Here is a 21,866-nt window from a genome sequence, read left to right on the forward strand (position 1 = left end):
CTCTCATCTAAGGCTCATCACATTAAAAAATATTTGGAACATGTTTGGACACAGACTAATTTTTTAAGGTTTTATTTATATATTTGAGAGAGAGAGAGTGCGAGTGAGAGTGAGCATGAGCAGGGGAGGAGCAGAGGGAGGGGGGAAGGCGACTCCCCACTGAGCAGGGAGCTGGAAATCCCGGGACTTCGGGATCATGACCCTAGTGGAAGGCAGATGCTAACTGACTGAGCCATCTAGGCGGCCTAGACATAGATTGATTTTTGTCCCTCGATCAGGACCCTGGGATCTTGGCCAAGAAAGTAGGAAAAATCAGCATTTTCTCAGGATCGGGACTACTGAAGAGGACTAGGAAGAGTAGAAAAGGAGACTTGGCCCATGCAGGTTTTTCACCAACTACTTTTGATTGTGAAGGACCTTCCCGGCTGTGCTCAGGAGTGACTACCTGCTGATAGTACTGGTAGTTTCTGTGTTTTGGTCTCAGAGCTTTTGGTTCTTTCATTCTCTGTCAGCATGTTTCTGGCCCACATGAGGGCCGTGTACACCTTGCCTCTATCATCAACATCTCTGAGGACTAGTTAAGCTAAGTCATCCCTGGTGGCCCCTGGCACAACTGCAAGAACGGAAGCATTAGCAAGCATTCCTGTCTGTGGGCCAGGGGCTGCCACCGTAGTACAACACAGATCTTGCAAGGACCTTCTTCCAACTGGCCTCCCGTCTCATCTGAACCCTGTGTTGTGTTGTAGGGGTACGGAGGGTGGGGGCGGGGAGGGGGATTGAACCTTGTGGCAATAAGCAAGCCTCTGAATTGCTGAGCTGGTTTTAATTGAAGTGTGAAAGGAGGTTTTAAGGCAGATAGACAACATCCTGTTGTTCCGGCACTCCTCTCTCTTTTTCTGCACATCTGGCTGAACTAGGAGTCAGGTGGCTGACTTGGGGCCCGGTTGCAGCAGCAGCGGCATCTGCCTTCCACTGTCCCACGCCTCAGCGGCCTACGAGTCCACTAGGTCATGGACGCAGTGGCCGTGTACCATGGCAAAATCAGCCGGGAGACGGGGGAGAAGCTCCTACTTGCTACGGGTCTGGATGGCAGCTATTTGCTGAGAGACAGTGAGACCGTCCCCGGCGTGTACTGCCTGTGTGTGCTGTGAGTACGTCTTGGTGGCCACGGGCACCAGACCCACTGAGGGCTCTGGCTGGGGGTGCGGGCGGCAGCAGGCGATGTCGAGGCCTCCTTCTCTGCTCATGAGACAGTCTTCCTCAGGTCCAGCCCAGGGTGGTCGCGGACCGGGCTTCGGGTTAGGCCCTTCATGGGGGTTTCACTCCCAGGGACTTCACTCTCCAGAAAAGCCTCCCCGGGCCTTTTGTGACAGCGGCAGAGAATGCCCTTTGGGGTGGGGAGACGCAGCCTAGAATCTACCTTTGCTCTGAGAAAGATCTAGGCTCCCGACTTTCCGTTTTGACCGCTAGTGGAGGCCGGGCGGGTGGAGCCCTGGGATGGTGGACAGGCTGGAACCGGGGCCACCGGCTCCTGAGAAAAGGAACGGCCTCTCTGCAGATCTCTTTACATGGAATTGGAGGTGTACTCTCAAAGGAAACCATCACATTCTGGGAGAGGAGGATGACCGAGAAACGGAATCCATTACTTTAAGAATGCAATGCCGGTTAGGTCGGGGTGCCAAGAGGGGGATATTTGGAAGTCAAACTGCCTCTCTGGATCTACTTACTTCGCTTCTTTTAGGGGAGCTGTGTGTGGGGGCCGGGAGTTTCAGAAGTGGGACCCTTCTTGATAAAAATCTAGGACTGACAGTAGTGCTAAAGGGCATGGAGGAAAAACACCATTGTTATGATTCAGCTCTGCCCTTTACCTAGGCATGCCTGAGTCTTAACGCCCATTTTGAATCAGATGATCCTTCATCTTTGCTCCAGGGCTCCAGAATCAGGGAGATCTGAGACCTAATCCACTGCCAGTCTGATGGTAGGCTTGTGACCTTGGCAAGTTAACATCTCGGCCTTCCAGTTTTCTTGTCCATAAAATGGGTATAATAATACGAACTATCTCATAAGAGAGTGTGATAATGCAGGTAAAGAATTTAACACTGGACTGGATGCATAATAAATGCTCAGTAAACTAAGCTATTGTTATTATTATTGTATCTGTCTTCAGTCGAGCTCTTTCAGTACTCATGGGACATTTCTAAGGAAGGAACTAGATCGATCACTTTTTGTCACACGAGAAATACCTGCACTGTGTAGTAGTTCTAGTCAGAAACAAAATGAAGGAAAATGCTCAGTAGTAATTTTGATACCTAATTGCAAGACAGTGAAATACTTTCCGGGTCAGTGAAGAAAGATCACACTGAGGCCATTATTAGATGATTTTTGTTGTCTATTTATTATTATTTTTTTACATGGTCAAGCCATGTTGGTGGCAACTCTCAGGCCATGCTAAATACATTTATTATAAAGATTTTAAGAGAAATACGTGGAAGCAGGCGAATCTCTTGGGTTCAGATCTTTTTTTCTTCTTGAAGTACAGTTGACATACAATGTTATATTAGTTTCAGGTGTACAGCATAGTGATGTGACAATTCTATGTGTTACAAAATGCTCACCGTGATAAGTGTGGTCGTTATCTGTCACCATACAAAGTTATTACAGTATCGTTGGCTATATCCTCTATGCTATAGTTTTCATCTCATGACTTATTTATTTTATAACTAGAAATTTGTACCTCTTAATCCCCTTCACTTATTTTATCCATCCCCTCCTGTCCTTCTTCCCTCTAGTGACCATCAGTTTGTTCTCTGTATTTAAGAGTATTTTGTTTTGTTTTGTTTTTTAGATTCCACATGTAAGTGAAATCATACGGTATTTGTCTTTCCCTGACTTATTTCACTTAGCGTTATACTCTTTAGCTCCATCCGTGTCACTGCAAGTGACAAGATTTCATTCTCTTTATGGCTGAGTAATATTCCATTATATATATTATACCACATCTTCTTTATCCATTCATCTGGTGATGGACACTTGTTGCTTCTATATCTTGGCTATTGTAAATAATGTTGCAATAAAATAGGGGTGCATATGTTTTTTTGAATTAATGTTTTTGTTTTCTTTGGGTAAATACCCCGTAATGGAATTATTGGATCATGGTATTTCTATTCCCATGGTTTTTTTTGTTTGTTTGTTTGTTTGTTTTTTTGAGGAACCTCTGTACTGTTCTCCATAGTAGTTACACCAATTTACATTCCTACCAGAAGTGTGGAAGGGTTCACTTTTCTCCGCATCCTCGTGGACACTTGTTATTTATTGTCTTTTTGATACTAGTCTTGGGCTCAGATCCTTATGATTTTTTTTTTTTTGTTTTTCCCAAGTGGAAACTGGGGAAGGGCAGTGAAAGCCATCTAGTACACTTCGGCTCTTTTCTTATCAAAAGAGTGTGGAGGAATGAGTGGACAAGTGAAAAGGCTTCTTTAAAGAAGCTCAGAAAAGAGATAATGAGCCCCTTACCCTAGAGATAAAAAAGAAGCCTGGGCAGGAGAGTAAGTTGAGACAGTGTGTGGCAAGAATGCACCTAAAGACTCAGCCACATTGGTCTCTTTGTTGTTTCTCAAACCTGCCAACTGTGTTCTCCTCCTAGGATCTTTACACTTTGTTACTTCTGCGTCTTGCCTCAGAGACCACTTCCTTGACCACCCTATCTAAATTAAGTAGCTTCTCCCTGTGCCTGCTATACTCTATGACTTTATTTTTCTTCAAGGAGCTTTAAACTAGCTGACATTTGCTTGTTTACTTATGTATTGCTATGTCCTTCAGCAAAAATGGAAACTCTTCTGCACCAGGAACACAACCTAGCACATAATAGCCATTATGAGGCACGTTATGAAGTACATAATAGACACTCAATAAATATTTTTGAGTTAACAAATGGATTGCCAAGGCAAATACCCTTCTTTACTGCAAAGAGCTTTGGACCGATAATCAGGCCAGGTTGTGGGCTCTGGGGAGGTCACTCAGCTTCTCTGGGTCTTGATTGCCATACCTGTTAAATAGGAATCGTAATGTGTGCCTACCTTTTGTATAAGATCGCTGTTGGAAAAATATGCAAAAGAGGCTACTTTTATCCTTTTGCCTATGTAGGCCAGGACCACATAAGGAATTAACTTAGAATGGAAATTCTAAAACATGTAAGTTTTTACTCCCAAGTGAATCTTGCATAAATGCAATTTTTATGACTCTAAGCTCTCCGCGCAAACCTCCTTATGAAGTAGCAGAATTTGGTAGGCCAACTGGGAGTCTCCTAGCCAGTCTTTTGATGGGCACACTGGGGCCTCAAAGTCTTAGATCATGATTGCCAGGCTGTGTTACAGAGGAAAGACACAAGGATACATTGTCTTTTATGAGAGTTTCTCACTCTTCTTGAGCCAAGGGTCGCTTTTGAGAAACATAAAAATTTCATGCCCCCATTTTAGTACTACACTGTAGTAACAAAAATCAAATTTTATTTTGAAATAAACCACATATTCATTTGAAACTAAAACTTGTGTGCTTATGATATGCAGTAGAAATAACAATGTAAATGGTGTCATATACACACGAACAAGATATAGCTCAGAATATTTTCTCATTCCACCTCCCGTTTTCTCCCATTATCCAAGAAAGCTTGGTTGAGCTTTAGTTTCTGTACTTTCATTGCAGAAATAATACATTATGTGTGCCTTTCAAAGGTTATTTTAAACGCTATTTTCAAACTGTGCTTGCTCCTTTTCCTGATTCTGAGCCCCCAATCATGACCTTTAGATATGGCCTTTTCCTCTGTTCTGTTCTGGAAAATTCAATCTCATAAACTACTAAAGAAGTTTTCCATTTACAGAATTGCTCACCTTCCTTTAAAGTGAGTTTTCCTTTCAGGCATTTTCGACACATAAATGCAGATTTTTATATAATGAGTCTATTAAAAATAGTTCCCAACACCTGTTCTTATAGAAAACCAGAAAAATGTAAGTAATGAAAATGAGGGAAATCATCTATAGTTTTATAACATAAACATAATTACTGTTGAAAATTAAGGGAATTTTCTTCCATATTTTAATAAAATAATTTGTTTTCTAAACACATAAGTGCTCTTACAATATCGTATTCTATTGCATTTTCCACTTAACGTGAAAAAAAACCTATTCATATATGTTTTAAGACATCATTTTTAATGGCTGCATGATAGTTTGGCCAGTGATCGTACTATACTTTCCTTAACCAGTCATCATTTTTAGACATTTGAATCATTCCATTTTTCTTTGCTCTTACAAATGTCATCATGATTCATATTTTAGTCCATAAATATTTCCTTGTATTTGTGATTACTTCCTTATAATGAATTTGAGGTTGTGCTATTTCCAGGTCAGAGAACATTAACAGCTTAGGATTCCTGACATATACATGATCGCCAAATATTTTTCCTAAATTGTTATGCCAGTTTACATATATGTTCAGCAGTAATGCATGAGAGTGTCCATTTCACTATGCCCTCCCTAGAAATGGGTATATTGTTAACAAAAATTCTTGAAGTTTGGTGCCTCACTCTTTCATATTTCTTTGATTAGTGAGTGAGTGTCTTTTATATGGTTGGTAAGCTGTTGTATTTCCTTTTTCATAAGTTGGCTCTTTGTGTGCTTTGCCATTTAACCATTTGGATCTTACTATTTTTCCTAACACATTATGAATTTTTATATACTAGTCCTTCATCTGTTGCAAGTATCTTTTCTCAGTTTGATGTTTGCCATTACTCTTTTCTGATACACAAGAAATTAACATTGTTAATAGTCAAATCTGTCGCTCATTTTCTTTGTGCTTAATTTCTTCCTTTGCTTAGAAAGTTCTTTCTCTTCCAGAGATGCTATACCACTTCACTTCAGTTTTCATTTTAAATTTATGGTTTGGCTAGTTTACATTTTCTTTAATTCCATTTTTAATTCCATTTTCATGAGAAAAGATCTAATTTGATTTTGTTTCAAAGTAGCTAACAATTGTCCTAATAGACTTCGTAAATAGAACTTCCATCCCCCATCAATTCCTAGCCTATTTTACTACATATTAAACTCTAACATATAGCAGTTAGTATTTCCCATGTATTTGGCTCAAGTGATCTATTTATTCTTGTATTACTAGCACTATAGTATGATAATGTTTAATACACTTAAATAATTATTTGCTTTTATTTTTCCCATCCAAATTTTATTTTTAAGTAATCTCCACATCCAAGGTAAGGCTTGAATGCACAACCTTGAGATCAAGAGTCGCATGCTCCACCAACTGAACAAGCCAGGAACCCGAATTATTTGCTATTCTTACTATTCTTTGAGATGAAATGTGGAATAATCTTGTTAAGTTAAAAAAAAAAGTGCCATTGGGACTACATTAAGCTCATTAATAAATTAAGGAATAATTGTCATCTTTAAAGAATGTAGTCTTCCCATCAAAAAACCTGATACATTTCTCCATTTGTTAATTTTTGAAATTTATATCCATCAGTAAAGTTTGGTAGTTTTCTTCCTATAGGTCTTGCACACTTTTATTAAGTTTATTTCTAGTCATTGTATGGATGGATGTCCATGTCAATTTTTTTTGTTTCTATTGTAAATGTAATTTTCTTTTTCTACCATATTTTTCTGTTGCTTAAGAAAACTACTGACTTAGCATATTTTTTCTTGTATTCATCCTGTGTATGCTCTTATTAATGCAAATATTTTTTATTTTATTTTATTTTAGTGTAGTTTAGTTTATCCTTTTTGGTTTTCTATGTATATTTTCTTCTCATTAAGGTACACTTGAACTCTGACATTTCTTCCTTTCTCGCATATTTTTTCTTGTATTCATCCTGTGTACTAAATGCTCTTATTAATGCAAATATTTTTTATTTTATTTTATTTTAGTGTAGTTTAGTTTATCCTTTTTGATTTTCTATGTATATTTTCTTCTCACTAAGGTACACTTGAACTCTGACATTTCTTCCTTTCTCACTCTCAATGTAGACAGCCATCAGGAAAGCCCAAGATGCCCACTGGGGTAGTTTGATTGTGATAGGTAGAAAACCAACTTAAAATATTTAAAATAAGTAGTTTGCAGAATTAGTTTATTTCCATAATTAGCATCCTTTTGTACATCTCTGACTTTGTTTGTTACCTATCTAATGGAAGATTTGGAAGCTGAAATGCTGTTATATTCTTTAGCTGCAAGGACACATAATGAAGTCATTTGGCATATACGTCTTTAGATGAGAGGATAGTTATCTTTTTGTCCTTTGAGATTTAAGTGATAACTGGGAATAAAGTGTCTATCAAACCATTGAACTGGAGAAATGGGGGAAGGAAGAGTGATGAAATAAAATCCCAGTTTATCAGCTGTAATAGAGGGGAACATTGTGGCAAAGAACTCAAAAGAAAGAGAAATTATGACTTAATTTACAGTTAGTTTTTTATTACAATTGGATATGTGTGTTGGTACCGCATTTATCTTCATGATAATTTAGGTCATCAGAATTAGTTTGGATTTTCTGAGTACAATCCACTAATGGCAGAGCAAGCTGGAAACCCAACCTACGATTAAAGTTGCATTACATAAACCACCAAACGGACAGCTCACAGGCCAGTGAAACAAGTGCTGATTCTAGTTGACAATGTGAAATTAAAGGTGCAAGATTAGTCTGAGGATGTCATTTGCTTAAGTGAAGGGAAAGTCTGGGTTAATCTTTTTGGGGCTCTCCTCAACTGGCCTCTTTCCTTCAGCTCCTTCTTTCCCTCTCCCCTTGGTGGACACTTCCAGCTCTGAAGCCAAACAGACTCCCTCCCTTTTTGAGAACTGTGCTTTCCGAATCACCTTAAGACCAATTTATTAATTCATTTCCTCTGATATAAGAGAGAGGCAGCGTAGAAAGATGGTTAAGAGCTCAGATCTTTCATCCAGACTCTGGTTGCATCCCAACTTGACCCTATACTGGCTATTTTATCTCGGGCAAGTTAAAATTTCTGTATCTCATGTTCCTTATCTGTGAAAAGGGAAATGATAAGAATAGTACTTCTTTCATAGGGTTAATAATCCTCAGATGATTATTACATGAGTTAATATTTATAAAGTTAACATGTAGTAGGTATTAATATAAATAAGAGATCTACAAATAATTGCAATACAAAGTCAGAGCATCCTAGGAGTACATAAATAAAATGTGCTATGGCAGTTCAGGGAAAGAAAAAATTATATTTATTGTCATGACTCATTGAAACTGGTTTTACATAGTTTTCCCATCAGACTTGAAGCTGAATGACTTGATGGCTCTGTAAATTCAAGTTCAGTCTGAAAAAAAGAAAGATTGTCAAGAGGAAATTCAGAAATCTCTTGATTCAGAGTATAGTCTCAATAATGATGGCTTTGTATAAGATACCATTCTTCTGGGTATAAAAGTTCTGAAATATTTGTTAAAAAATCAGTCACATTTTGATTGTGCCTTGATTTTTGCACGTATATAGTTTATATAGACATAGACCGAATGGGCACTAGCATGCTTTATTTGCAAAGTCATGAAGAATCAGATGTAACTAAACTTTTTCTTTTGTGTAGTCCTTGAAGTGGTATGAAGAAGGAATTGATGTGGTTTTGTTAGTTCTAAACCAAGGTCTGTCCCTAACACTGACCCCTTGAGAAAATAAGAAATAAGTCAGGTTGCTTTCTTCTCATTCATTTCTAACCAGAGCACTTTTTAAAGGGTTGGGACAGCTTTTGAAAAACTGAAGGCAAATTTTAATATTAGTTAAAAATAGTGTCAACAACAATAACAACAACAGCAACAAAAAGCCCCTACTGTTTTCTACTAATTATTCATTTTCTAGATTTTTTTCATGATAAATTTTAAATTCCAGGCTAATCAACAAGTCTGGCAAAGGATTTGGTGGAGGAAGGAATTTAAAATACGGAGCATTCTTGGTTTGTCTGTATTAATGGAAGGAGTCAGAGAAAAGATAATCCTAAAAGGGATGTAACAGATTTTAAACATAAATTATATTTTTCTGGTTTGTGCCTTAGACTAGATTTGTAAAGCACCAAATTATAATTTTGTTTCTTTTTCTTTAAAAAAAGTATATATCTATATATATAAAAATTACATATATACTTATATAACTTTATAACATATACTTTTATAACTTTATAAGAAAAATTAATATGCAAGGATGAATTTATATTAGTTTAAATTTGCTTCTAGTTAATATACATATAGGTATGGTTCTGAATAGTTGTAATCAGGGGGTGTCTCCGTGTGTCCACTTCTTTCATGTGCCATAATTTTATATTAACATAACCCATGATGTTAACATTTTTTGAAAAATATAAGAGAACTCTAATACCTTTGCACTTCAGTATAATTTTGCATGGTTCTTTCTGTTACTATTTTCTTATTTTGCATAACATTCCTTATTTAGGGGTACGTAGGTTGATTCTCTTTTTTTTCCCACCCTTAAAATAGAACTACTATGAAAATCTTTATGAAATTAATTTGTCCTTTGATTCCTTGGAGTGTAAGAAGATAAGCAAGGTCATTCATTAAGTCAAAAATATGCACGGTATTATAGCTCTTTTTATAACTTTATTTCCAATTTATTTCCTAGAACTGGTTTTTCAGTGGATGAGGAGAGAGTATATGTAGTTTGAAAAAACATTATCAATATTTTAGTTTAATTTTATATTTTAAAATTATTTCATAACTCAAGCTACAGAAAACAAAACCATGAAATTTTGTTGGAGAAGAGGAAGTGCATGGTACAGAAACACTACTCAATGAAGACAGAAACAACTGAAAAGCTTCAGCTTGTATTTATTTATTTTTAAAAAAACTTTTATTTTGAAATTTAAAACATTTTTACTAAAGTATAGTTAAGATACAGGGTTATATCAGTTTCAGGTGTACAGTATAATGATTCAACAGTTCTATACATGACTCAGTGCTCCTTATGATAAGTGTACTCTTAATTCCGAAAGCAGAGACTGAGTGACTAAGGAGGAGGTGGTGCAGAAGTGCCCTAGGTGAGTGCAAGAAACCAGCTTGACTTTGCAGAAATTGCCATCAAGAATCCCAGAAAGGTGTGGGCATTCTCTCTGCATTTTAATCAGTTTACCTGTAACTTTAACGTTCTTACAAATCACCTGGAGATCTTGTTAAAATACAGATTCTGATTCAGCAATTCTGGGGCAAGGCCCGAGACCCTGCATTTCTAACAAGTTCCCAGGTGATGCTGATGTTATTACCCTGGCAATGTAATTTGGATGGCCGCGTTTTAGATCTCCTCCATCCATGACCATAGGGTAATGAGGGTTGAGTACAGGGGATTCTCGGTCAGTTACTTTGTGACTTGAAAGTGGAAGAGATGAACTACTGGCTTATTTGTGGGGTGAAGCAATTCTGCTCATTCAGAAATCTGAGGGGCGGGGGAGTAGGAAATTGTTAATATTAGATGGGTTAATCACGAGAAGTTTTAGTTGCCACTGACACCAGGTTGTTAGAGACTGAAGGAGGTAAGGGCTTTTGAAGTGGTACTCAGGTTCCTGCTGCTTAACTGAAAGTGAGATAAGATCAGATTCGTTAGGAAACAATTTTCAAAACAGACTCATTTATTTTGACTAAATGAGGCTGAATGATAGTAGGGAGAGAGATTCTTTGTATTTTTTAGAGATTCGCTGTTTCAGAAAGTGAAAACTGGCTGCTTACGGTTTTGCTTGCCTCGTCGCTGAGATTTTAAATAATGCATTTCCACATCACCTCTAATGATACTGAATTACTGCCATTGATCGCTTCCCATCGGGAAATTGGAACCAAGGAACTATGCTATTTCTCTGCTTCTATCTCCATCTTGCTATGTGACTAAGAAAATCACTTAAAGCCTTATGTTTCAAGTTCCCATGGTGAAAAATGGAAATCAAAGCCCTCGCCTTGTTTCCTGTAGAGTACTTACTGTAACCAGTGGGCTTTGAGGTAGATTTTATTGCTTAAAAAAAAAAAAAAACTTTAACAACGTAACATTATATATTTACTTAACATATCATATATATGCATGTATCAAGCTATTTTATGTATGATCTAAATATGCTGGCAAACGCTCATAACAAAAATGAAATATTTCCTATAATCACACCAGCAATTAAATTGAATATTTTTGGTTTCACAAATTGAATGAACCTGATTGCAGTATTTTAGATGTATTTTTTTTTTTGCTCTTTAGGTAATCACTACTGATGTATTTTGATTAAAAATATAGTAATTTAATCCACATTTTTTAAAAGATTTATTTATTCATTTGTGAGAGAGAGCAAGCAGGGGCAGAGGGAGAGAGAGAGAAAATCTCCAGCCGACTCCCCATTGAGCACAGAGCCAAACACAGGGCTCAATCCCAGGACAAGATCATGACATGAGTTGCAACTGAGAGGTGGACACCCAACTGACTGAACCACCTAGGTGCCCCTTAAAGACTTTTAGTTCTAAAGGGAATTGATGGTAAGTGAAGTCGATTACTTGAGGATGACTCTCTGTTTAGAATGCTTTAGAGTCATCTGTTCTTCAAAGTTTGAATACATTTTTTTTAAGATTTTATTTATTTGACAGAGAGAGATCACAAGTAGGCAGGGAGGCAGGCAGAGAGAGCGAGAGAGAGAGGGAGGAGGAAGCAGGCTCCCTGCCTAGCAGAGAGCCCGATGTGGGACTCGATCCCAGGACCCTGAGATCATGATCTGAGCCGAAGGCAGAGGCTTAACCCACTGAGCCACCCAGGCAGCCCTGAATACATTTATTTTTACCAAAGTTTAGCATGTATTCTTTTTTTTTTAATAAATTTTTAAATTTTTTTTAATAAACATATAATGTATTATTAGCCCCAGGGGTACAGGTCTGTGAATCGCCAGGTTTACACACTTCACAGCACTCACCATAGCACATACCCTCCCCAGTGTCCATAACCCCACCACCCTCTGCCGACCCCCCTCCCCCAGCAACCCTCAGTTTGTTTTGTGAGATTAAGAGTTTCTTATGGTTTGTCTCCCTCCCGATCCCATCTTGTTTCATTTATTCTTCTCCTACCCCCTTAACCCCCCACGTTGCATCTCCACTTCCTCATATCAGGGAGGTCATATGATAGTTGTCTTTCTCTGGTTGACTTATTTCGCTAAGCATGATACCCTCTAGTTCCATCCACATCGTCGCAAATGGCAAAATTTCATTTCTTTTGATGGCTAGAATATATTCTAACCAAAGATTTATATTGACTTAAACCTGTGTCTAAGAACAACAATCAGAAAATGTTTAAAATAAAACTCTTGATCCAGAGGATCTGATCCATATTCCTACTCATAATTTGAAATAATTCAGAACAAAGTTTACCCTACTTTTCTATGAAGTAAAATTTGTTAGACAGATTATAATCTATATCCATTACCATATGGGACCAAGAGCTAGGGATCTAGAGTTAAATAGGCCTGATTCAAATCCCATCTTTGTTGCTGGATCAGTAGTGTGGTTTCCGTTACTTAGATTCTCAAAGTCTTAGTGTCCTCATCGATAAGATTAATTTCACAGTATAAAGCTCATAGGATTGTTGTGGGGTCCGAAAGTGATAATGCATGTGCTGTGGACTGAATTGTGTACCCATCAAATTCATTACGTTGAAGCTCTAACCCGCACTGTGGCTGTATTTGGAGACAGGCCTTTGGAATATATTTAGGTTAAATGAGGCTGTAAGGGTGGGGCTCTAATCCTAGGATTGGTGGCCTTCTAAGAAGAGAGACATGTCTCTCTACATGCACACACAAGGAAAAGTCACGTGAGCACACAGCAAGGAAGTAGCTGCCTATGAGCCAAGAGTGAAAGCTATGTTGCTAGCACCTTGATCTTGGACTTACAGCCTCCAGAACTGTGAGAAAATAAACTTTGTTTAAGCCACCCAGCCTATGGTATTTTGCTGTGGCAGCCAAAGCAAACTAATACAGCATCTATAACTCGTGGCATAAATTATAGTTGTACAGTATGCTTATACACTGCATGATGGTGGAGAATGCTTACCCCAAAGGACAAGCTGCTTTCAAGTACTTTAGCTGGAGTCTTTTTCAATTAGCAATAATTGCGCCTCGGATAAACCTCATTGGCTATGATACTGCCACTGTGCAAAGCTTAGCGGGAGTCTTTTTAAAAATTTTATTTATTAATTTTTGAGAGAGTAAGAGAGAAAGAGAGCAAGCGGAGGAAGGAACAGAGGGAGAGGAACAAGCACATTCTGTGTTGAGTGGGGAGCTGTACGGAGACTTGATCCCATGACACCAAGATCATGACCTGAACTGAATCCAAGAGTCGAATGTTTAACCGACTGAACCACCGAGGTGCCCCAGGAGTCTTTTCTAATTCAAATTTCTATTATTACTATATTATATTGTAAAGTAACCACAGTAGTAATACTATAGAAATATAGTATTATATTTATTATATTTATAATTTATATTATTATTACTCTTAAGTGGACCTGATAGTACATTATCCCAGTGAAATATTTTTCACCTTAAGGCTCTATATGTACTTAAAGGTAGTATGACTACACTTTGGGGACACCTTGGTGGCTCAATCGGTTAAGTGTCTGCCTTCTGGTCAGGTCATGATGCCAGGTTCTCAGAATGGAGCCCCAAGTCAGGCTCTCTGCTCTGCGGGAAGCCTGATCTCCCTCTGCCTGCCATTCCTCCTGCATGTGCACTCTCTCTCAAATAAATAAAATCTTTAAAAAATAAGACTATACTTCCTTCAACCTATTTAATAATCCATGGTTTTTACTAATTATAGCAGGTCTCTAGCTTCTTTCTATCCAGTCTCTCAACTAGACAAATCCTTAAGAGTGTGAACTCCCATATTTTAAAAAAGGGAAAAGATAAAGAAGGCTCTCTAAAAACTGTGATTAGCCAGATATAATATGCAAGCAAGTTCGATCTCCCATGCTTTTCTTCCTATGAATGCAATGGCGCCTTATATGTGTGTCCCTGTATATGTAACATTTATGTGGAATAGTCAGGCTCAAATTTAGAGCATCTGTCAATCTTTTGGAATGTTTCAGTAACTGAAGTTTATTCTTTCACAGGTATCAAGGTTACATTTATACATACCGAGTGTCCCAGACAGAAACAGGTTCTTGGAGTGCTGAGGTATAGCTCTTTTATTTATTTTTTGCTTCTGGGGGTATCAGAGAGGTGTTTTAAATTTAGCCTGGTTTTTTAAAAGAGTTGTCAAATCCTACATTCCCCCAGTATTCATCAGATTCAAATCACTAAAGCTCCAACCCAGAATTGTTCATGGATCATTAAAAAGGCTTTAGAGAATTTTTGTCCCAGTTCTGTTCAGCCACCATTGTATAGAATGATCTCACTTTGGAGAAAATATAAAAAAAATTGAAGCATTGTGTCAAACTTTTAGTGCCTATGCAAAATTTTAAAAAGCATATACAAAATGTGTAAAATGGTTAAATAAGCAATTATTTACCGAATGGTACCAATATGAAAACTGGTTCTATGGTGGATTAAAAAACATGACTCTTGTTTTCTAAGAGCCTCTAAAACACTTGGGGAGATACGATATGAATTAAAGAGTGATGTGAGAGCTCAGAGTTTGTTGTCAGGTAGATCTGGGTTCCAGGTCTGGTCCCCTCTCCTCCTCACCTATGACCTTGAGCAGGTTACTTAGCTCTTCTTTGAACAAATTTCTTCATCTGTAAAATGAGCCTAAAAATAGTGCCTTACTCATAGGTCTCATTTTGAAGATTAAATGGGATAATGCATATAAAAGAAAGCTCTTAGCCATGGGACCTGGTACATAGAAAGCCCTCAAAAATGTGAGCTCACCCAAACTGCGGACAATATGATTGTATATGGTCAATTGCTATATTATCTAGCATAGGAGCTCAAAGAAGGGAGGATTTTCCAAGGATTAGTAATCAAGATTGCTCTTTGTGTGGAGGTAAGACTCCCAGCTGGGCCATGTGGAAAGGACACGGGCAGGCAGAATAAAATTAGAGGGAACATCGCAGTGGGTTTAAAGGTATGCTCTGCAAAATTCCAAGGTTCTTCCACCTGGGTGCCATGGGGTGGCGGGGGTTGGGGAGCAGAGGGAGAGGAGGACAAATGTGTGTATGCTTTTGGGTGCCCAATTCATCTTTGATCTGAACGGTTTGCTTTTGTTTTGCTTATCAACTGGGGCTCGAATAAGAATTCATTAGAAAAATTCATTAGAAAAATTAAAAAAAAATGATGGCTTTGAAAACATTTGAAAGTCACCATACCATTGCACGTAATGCCTGCAGAGTGAATGTATGTCCATGTACCAGGCTAGGATATCACATCTTACCAATGTAGAGGTCTCTACAACTGAAACCTTTGACCTCAAATGCTTTCTCGGATTTCTGAGTCTTTAAAAACAGACTGTCTTTATGATGAAAGCACTTTATTATGAGCTGTTTGAAAACATAAATGTGAATATCAACCTCTGTTAATAACTCAATTTATACGCTTAAGAAATTCTAAAGCCTAGACTTAAAAAAAATTAAAATAGCTCTAACCTTTACAAATTCATCAGTAAACTAGAAAGCCCAAGTTGCAGACTACAAATGTTTTGAACTACAGAGAAGAATTAGGGCAAGTTTTGAAACATGTTGTTGCTTTATATCATAAATAAATAATTCATTAATAATAATTAATAATAATTAATAATTAATTTATAATTATCTGCGATAATTAATACTGTAATACTAATTAGAGGCAAAGCCATAACATTTCTAATCAAAATGATTTATACCCATTTATATTTTAAAATTCTCTGCAGCACTGCTGAGCGGATTGGATAAGAAATTAAATTTCATTTATCATGAAGAACAGTTGTGTGTGATATATACATATATATTTGCATATACTTTGATTAGAAATAGCCCTTCTCCCTAGAGAAGTAGCCTTCAGCTGCTGAAGAATATTCTTTATGGAAAGGTTCTTAAATTATTAGGGTTTAGCTAATTTTGCCTTTAAATTTGTTTTCTTCTAAGTATAACATTATACGTGGATTCTTACATGCTTGTGATCATGTTAAGGAAGAAAGGGCTTATTGAACATAAATGTCCTTTCATCCTGTTGTCTGGTCTAACCTCGTTTATACAATAATATTGTAATTATCTGCACCAAGAGAGCAGAAGATTGGCATGTTTTCTCCAAAGGGAAAACAGTTTAAAAAAAATGCTTTAGATTTATTTTTGAAATGCATATTGCATTTTTTTCTATCTACTAAATTTGCTTTCTTAGTTATGTTTTTGCAAAGGGAATATTAAACTAGTGTGTGTGCTCAGAGCTCATATCACCTGACTGGAAGAAATTTCTCCAGAGCATATTGAAGACCAGCTGTGATCCAAAACATGTTTCCATGGATAACTAAGAGGTGGCAGTATGGGATATGTGCAAATTCGAACAATAGCTGAGTTCAGTGACAGAATGGGAGTTGTCAGTGGTATAATTCTTGTGGTAAATGTATTTTCAAAATTGGTTAAATGACAGATATTTATACTGCTTTTTGGAACAATGCTTTAGTTTGCCACAATGCAGGAAAAATCATGGCAGCAACACTCCATTTTCTGTGCAGGGATTGTGCTAGAAATAGAGATTTGTTTCAAAGAGTGGAATAAAATTTGAACTCTGGATCCCCAAATTATGAAAGACAAATATTATGTGAATTTCTACTTTTAGATAGACTTTTAGGTTTTATCATTGCCTAGTGTATTAACTTATCTCATGAGACTCAGGCTAAAATTTTGCTAAATTGTTGATTTAGAGAATTCTACACATAGTCAACTATGATTTATTAATACATGCATTGTCATCAGTATCTTGTAAAAAAAAAATCTAACCTCTCCCTGTGGACTTCAGTGCCTTTGGGCTTTTCTGGATATTTGATCATCAGTAGATCAGTAGGTGCTAAATAATTTTACTTATTAACCTAAGCAAAACACTATCATTTAGAAAAGTCATTTGCCAGCGACACATTGCATCCCATGTTCAAACTGTACATCCAGTGCTATTATTCCTTTCTGTTAGTGTGGATAATCAAGTGTTAACTGCATGTAAGTCCCCATAAAAAGATGCTTCTGTTGATAAATGGTTTTACAAGCCACAAGAACAGCTAAAAAGATGTGTGGTTTGAAATCTTTCCACACTGGGGGAGTGTACAGTTTCTTTTCTGGTTGGTGACTCTAACTTCTCTAGAAACTATTTGGTCTTACCCTCTCTGTTGGTGAACTCGTTGCGGGTATTGGCCTGAAAGACAGAAGACTGGGTGCTGGGATCTAGAGCCAGTTCTGCTTCTGGATATCTGTGTGACCTCGGGCAAGCTGAACTATCCCTTTGTATTTCTCAACTAACTGAGCCACCCAGGCACCCTTGTATTTTCCTTTTCTTATCTGTCAAATGGGAACAAGCAAATCAGCCACTCACTGCCGATTTGTGAGGAAATAGTGGAGGCAAATGATGGGAAAGTGCCTGGAACTGAAAAAGTGCTGTGAGGAAGATACAAGGAGGTATTTTGTGCTTCTGACCTACCATGCAATTTAGAGATTCGGTCTTGGAGCCAAAGAACTGTTTGGGGCTCTCTAAGAACGGCCATGGTATTTTGGATGAGGTCTCAAGTCGAGTTCTGGGAAGGTGTTTTTTCTGTCTTTGTTTACTTCTTTTAGAAGGGTGTGGGGAGGGGAAGAGGGAGAGGGAAAGAGAGACTCTCAAGCTGAGTTCTTGCTGAGCACGGAGCCCAATGCAGGGCACTATGCAGGGCTCGATCCCAGGGCCCTGAGACTGTGACCTGAGCCGAAACCAAGAGTTGGCCATTCAACTGACTGAGCCACCCAGGTGCCCCCAGTTCTGGGAAGGTGTGTTGACCATAGGGGTGGAGCTGAGAGGGAGAGTGTTCTACATCTACAGAGGCTCCGAGCTGTGTGAACCTCTGAGAGGACACTAATTTAAAGCTAAAAAGAGCTTTTTCATGTTTTCTTATGAAATGCTAACAAACAGCTCCCTCCTCAAAAATCTTCCAGATGGAATAGCTGAAAAACAGCTTTCAACAACAATAACAACAACAACAACAACAAAACTAGTCATTGTTCAATTGCTTATAGCAATACTATTTTATTTTATGTAAAATGACAGTTTTGAGCTGATGCCTAAAGCTGGGCTCATAAGCTTTTGCAGGAAATTGTTGTTTTCAGCAGTGCCTTCGCAAGAGAATTGATGTCAGGAAAGGAACACATTTTAATAGTCACTTGCAAATAACGATCTCTTCAAAAGCAAACAAATAAATAAAGGTGACCTTATATAGTCTTTCATTTTCACATCATAGAGAAAACCTTGTCATGGTGAGGAGTTGGCAGAGAGCAATTTTGGGGAGGATAGGGAACTTTCCCCGAGGAGGAAAAAATTTAACATGAAGGATGAGGCAGGATGCATCGTGAGGTGAGAGTTGGAGGACTACCTAGCTATGTGTTGTGTGTATCGTAACGGTCAATTTTTAATTTCCTGTGTAGCATTTTTACTGTGGAATGATGACTGGGAGGCTGGGTTGTTGTTGTTGGTTTGGTTTTTCAGGCTTTTTATTAATGACCTATATGATCTGTGTTTTCTTCTATGTTTAACTGCATCGTCTCTGTTGGTACATTCATTGTGGGTAATGGCCTGTATACCCTTAGAGGCTCGGGATGTGTGATGGGTAGCAGGCAGGAAGGGCTGGGTGAGGAGCAAGAGCTTGTACAAACTAATACTACCCTTGGGAGAACTGAAATGACAGCTCATTAGCTCCTCTTGCAGGGAAATTCAGCCAACCAAAGTAAGCTCTTCTAGAAATGTTGTTTTTCCTTCTTCCTTATGTTTTCAAATATTTGAACAAGTTACACACATGTTACCTCTCTAAGCCTCCCCCCCCACCCACATTTTGTAGGCCTCTTTGTATCATTAGGAGGTAGGTGAATAATTTGCTTGGCCTTTTATTTTCCAGACGGCTCCTGGGGTTCATAAAAGATTTTTCCGGAAAATAAAAAATCTCATTTCAGCATTTCAGAAGCCAGATCAAGGTATTGTAATACCTCTGCAGTATCCAGTTGAGAAGAAGTGTTCACTTAGAAGTGCACAAGGTGCTACAGGTATGGTTTACTGTTACTTTTCTACAGGGCTCGGCAGCTCAGGGTTATGAGTCAACCTGTTCATAAATACATGTTTATGGGAAGTTCTGTAGGAAACATGCAGTGGGGAAGTAGGTGTTACCAGCCAATGGAGCAAGAGGGAACTATGCACACGCTATGATTTCAATCTGCTCTATTGTAAACTTTCAATAAAACTCCGGGAAAATATAAAGAATTCGATGAGCCCACATTTAAACCCTTCTTTTCCCATCTTGGTCTCCACTGTCCCTTTTGCCAAAACAGAAGTACCATTTCACTTCACTAACTCAGACACAAAACGCTTGAAAGATGGGACTTATACAGTTCCGAAAACACCTGGGCTGTCCTTCACCTTTGCTTAGTAAACTGTATTTTCCCTTCGGGGATGGAAAGCCTAGTGTTAGAGTGGCCCACGTGATCGTCATTTTTGAATTTGTGGTGCTTGAATTAATGACATTTTATTGTAGCGAAGGAAACTAAATTAGTACACGTTGTCATGCTACAGGCATGCGTTGTTAACATCTCCTGAGCAAAGCTATATTAGTGTATGTATCAAGGGGACGACAGATTACTGGTCAACGTTTGCAGATATGTGATTGTCTATTCATCTCCTGAAACGGGTTAATCACTTGGTTGGAGTAAGAGGATATGCCTAGATTGAAACAATAAATATTTATGATTAGAAAAATGAGATGTTATGTCCTTTTTTGACAGGGACCCAGGCTCAGGCATAAACTGACAATTAGACTTAAGTGCTGAATTAAATTAATGAGTAGTTAGCTTTTATAATAGAGATGTAAATAGATCTCCAGTTTACAAATTACACATCACAATTACAAACTGTTCTTTCCTGCTCCATATTCCATTCTTTACAATTCAGTTTTAAGTACTGGTTGCTTGAGCTATATCACTGGGTTATATCTTTGTGAGCTTTATGCCATTGGAAATTTTATGATTATAAGTTCCAGTTAACCTGTAATTTTAATAGCCTGTAAATTTATTTTTTTCTTGATTTTCATTATTATTTTTCTTTAGGGAGAAGAGAAGATCCTGATGTCTTCCTGAAAGCACCATGAAGAAAAATCAAATACCTTGTACTTTATTTTCTATAATTTAAATATATGCTAAGTCTTATATATTGTAGATAATACAGTTCAGTGAGCTACAAATGTATTTCTAAAACCATCATAGTCCTGTAATGCAAGTATCTAGTGTGATGTAAAAGCTGAAATGGACTTTGCCGATAATGTGGAGCTTTGAAATAAGGTTATTTTCAGTATTATTTACAAATAGGAAATGATTTAAAGCATAATGATACTTTATAAAAGATTAATATCAATCCTTGCCAAATAGAAATTTAAAAAATCCTGTTTTTTCTCAAAAGCATCATTTTTTAGTGAAATATTATTCGACAGCTACTGATTTTAAAATGTCTTTCTTGATTAGATGGCAGGAAGCTGGTTTCTCGTCCCTCGTCTTTGTCATGTGTGGTTCTAATTAAGTATCACGCTCTCCACTGGCTATGGAGTTGTAGGGTGTTTGAGGAGTTATGAAGTTGTGCGCTGTGTGTTAAAAAAAAAAAGTACTGGATAAAGAAGGAAGAATTTCTGTTTAATTTTAAATGCAACTTTTTTGCCTAGTGTTCTGATGTTGGATAGCAGAATCCACAGACCAGTCTGGAGTTTAAAAATCCCGTAATTTAAAATATGCTCTAAATGTTGATTACATTTGATATTACAGGATTTTTCATCTACCTCTACCCCAGTTGTTGGTACTCCGTGTAAAACCTTATTTTGAAAGGAAACTTCAGCAGCTGTGCTCACGAGTAGCTGATTTACAAGTGATCTCCCGATGAGGTAGCCTTATGGGAGCCCTGAAAACCTTACAGTTGTGTTGTTTATTAACAGTTAGTTCCAAGTGATGACAACCTAAGTGAGAGCCAAGATTTTACACAGTGACAGATAATTTATAAATTTTTTATCACATGTATATCCTTACGACTTTTGTGATTTGATTATACATCAAGTTGTTTCAGGGCTCCTAGAATTCAACAAACACAGTAGGCACTGGGGTAGAGAAGTAAAAACACCCAGCACCCTGGGCTCAGGCAGCTCTGCTCTCTAGTTGGACAATAAAACAGTAACAATTTAAAAAAAAAGTAACACGAAAAAGAGCAAAAGATGTCCATTAAAGGGGATAAGCACATGCTAAATGAGGTTCTCACTGGGAAGGTGGATCTGTTGTTAGAGGCAGAATGAGTCAACACAAATACTCTGGTCCGTGGTCTGGAGGAAAATGCTAAGTTCTATTGTAAACTAATACATTGGCATTCTGGGTTGTGCACGAGTGGGGGTGAGCTTGATGAACTGCCGAGAGACAGAGCTACTCTCCGTGCACTGGCAAGATCTGGTGTCTGAGTATTTAAGATGGTTGCAGTGGGAGTGCAGAGGTGGAGTTGGGCTATAATAATGTATTATGGGCCTTTTACCATTTCTAGAAAAAAAGGCATTACTTTAGCTTGTAAAGGAATTCAGAAAGCCAACTTTCAAAACAAAATGCATATATTTAGATAATTTTTCCTTTTTTGTAGCTTGGGTTTAAATTTTAATAGGTGTAAATAATTTT

General features: G+C 37.7%; 1 protein-coding gene and 1 pseudogene across 1 annotated transcript; one reads left to right on the forward strand and one right to left on the reverse strand.

Moving 5' to 3' along the window:
• The first annotated feature begins 780 nt into the window (after positions 1–780).
• On the forward strand, positions 781–20,812 carry SH2D1A (SH2 domain containing 1A). Its single transcript, XM_032882342.1, has 4 exons — positions 781–1,147; positions 14,151–14,214; positions 19,079–19,223; positions 20,277–20,812. Exons 1-4 carry the CDS (start codon positions 1,011–1,013, stop codon positions 20,315–20,317), a joined length of 387 nt encoding a protein of 128 aa, XP_032738233.1. The 5' UTR covers positions 781–1,010; the 3' UTR covers positions 20,318–20,812.
• LOC116882169 lies at positions 13,021–13,202 on the reverse strand (annotated as a pseudogene).
• Positions 20,813–21,866: the final 1,054 nt, after the last annotated feature.

The sequence above is a fragment of the Lontra canadensis genome, unplaced genomic scaffold, assembly GCF_010015895.1.
Source record: "Lontra canadensis isolate GAN:19392208 unplaced genomic scaffold, GSC_riverotter_1.0 scaffold81, whole genome shotgun sequence".
Classification (NCBI taxonomy): domain Eukaryota; kingdom Metazoa; phylum Chordata; class Mammalia; order Carnivora; family Mustelidae; genus Lontra; species Lontra canadensis.

What these genes read in the sequence shown, in the direction of transcription:
- SH2D1A (XM_032882342.1), top strand. Translation starts at nt 1,011, where the DNA reads ATGGACGCAGTGGCCGTGTACCATGGCAAAATCAGCCGGGAGACGGGG. An exon ending in GTGTACTGCCTGTGTGTGCT is followed by an intron (nt 1,148 to 14,150) that starts GTGAGTACGTCT and finishes ATTCTTTCACAG; the next exon opens with GTATCAAGGTTACATTTATA. An exon ending in AAGTGCACAAGGTGCTACAG is followed by an intron (nt 19,224 to 20,276) that starts GTATGGTTTACT and finishes ATTTTTCTTTAG; the next exon opens with GGAGAAGAGAAGATCCTGAT.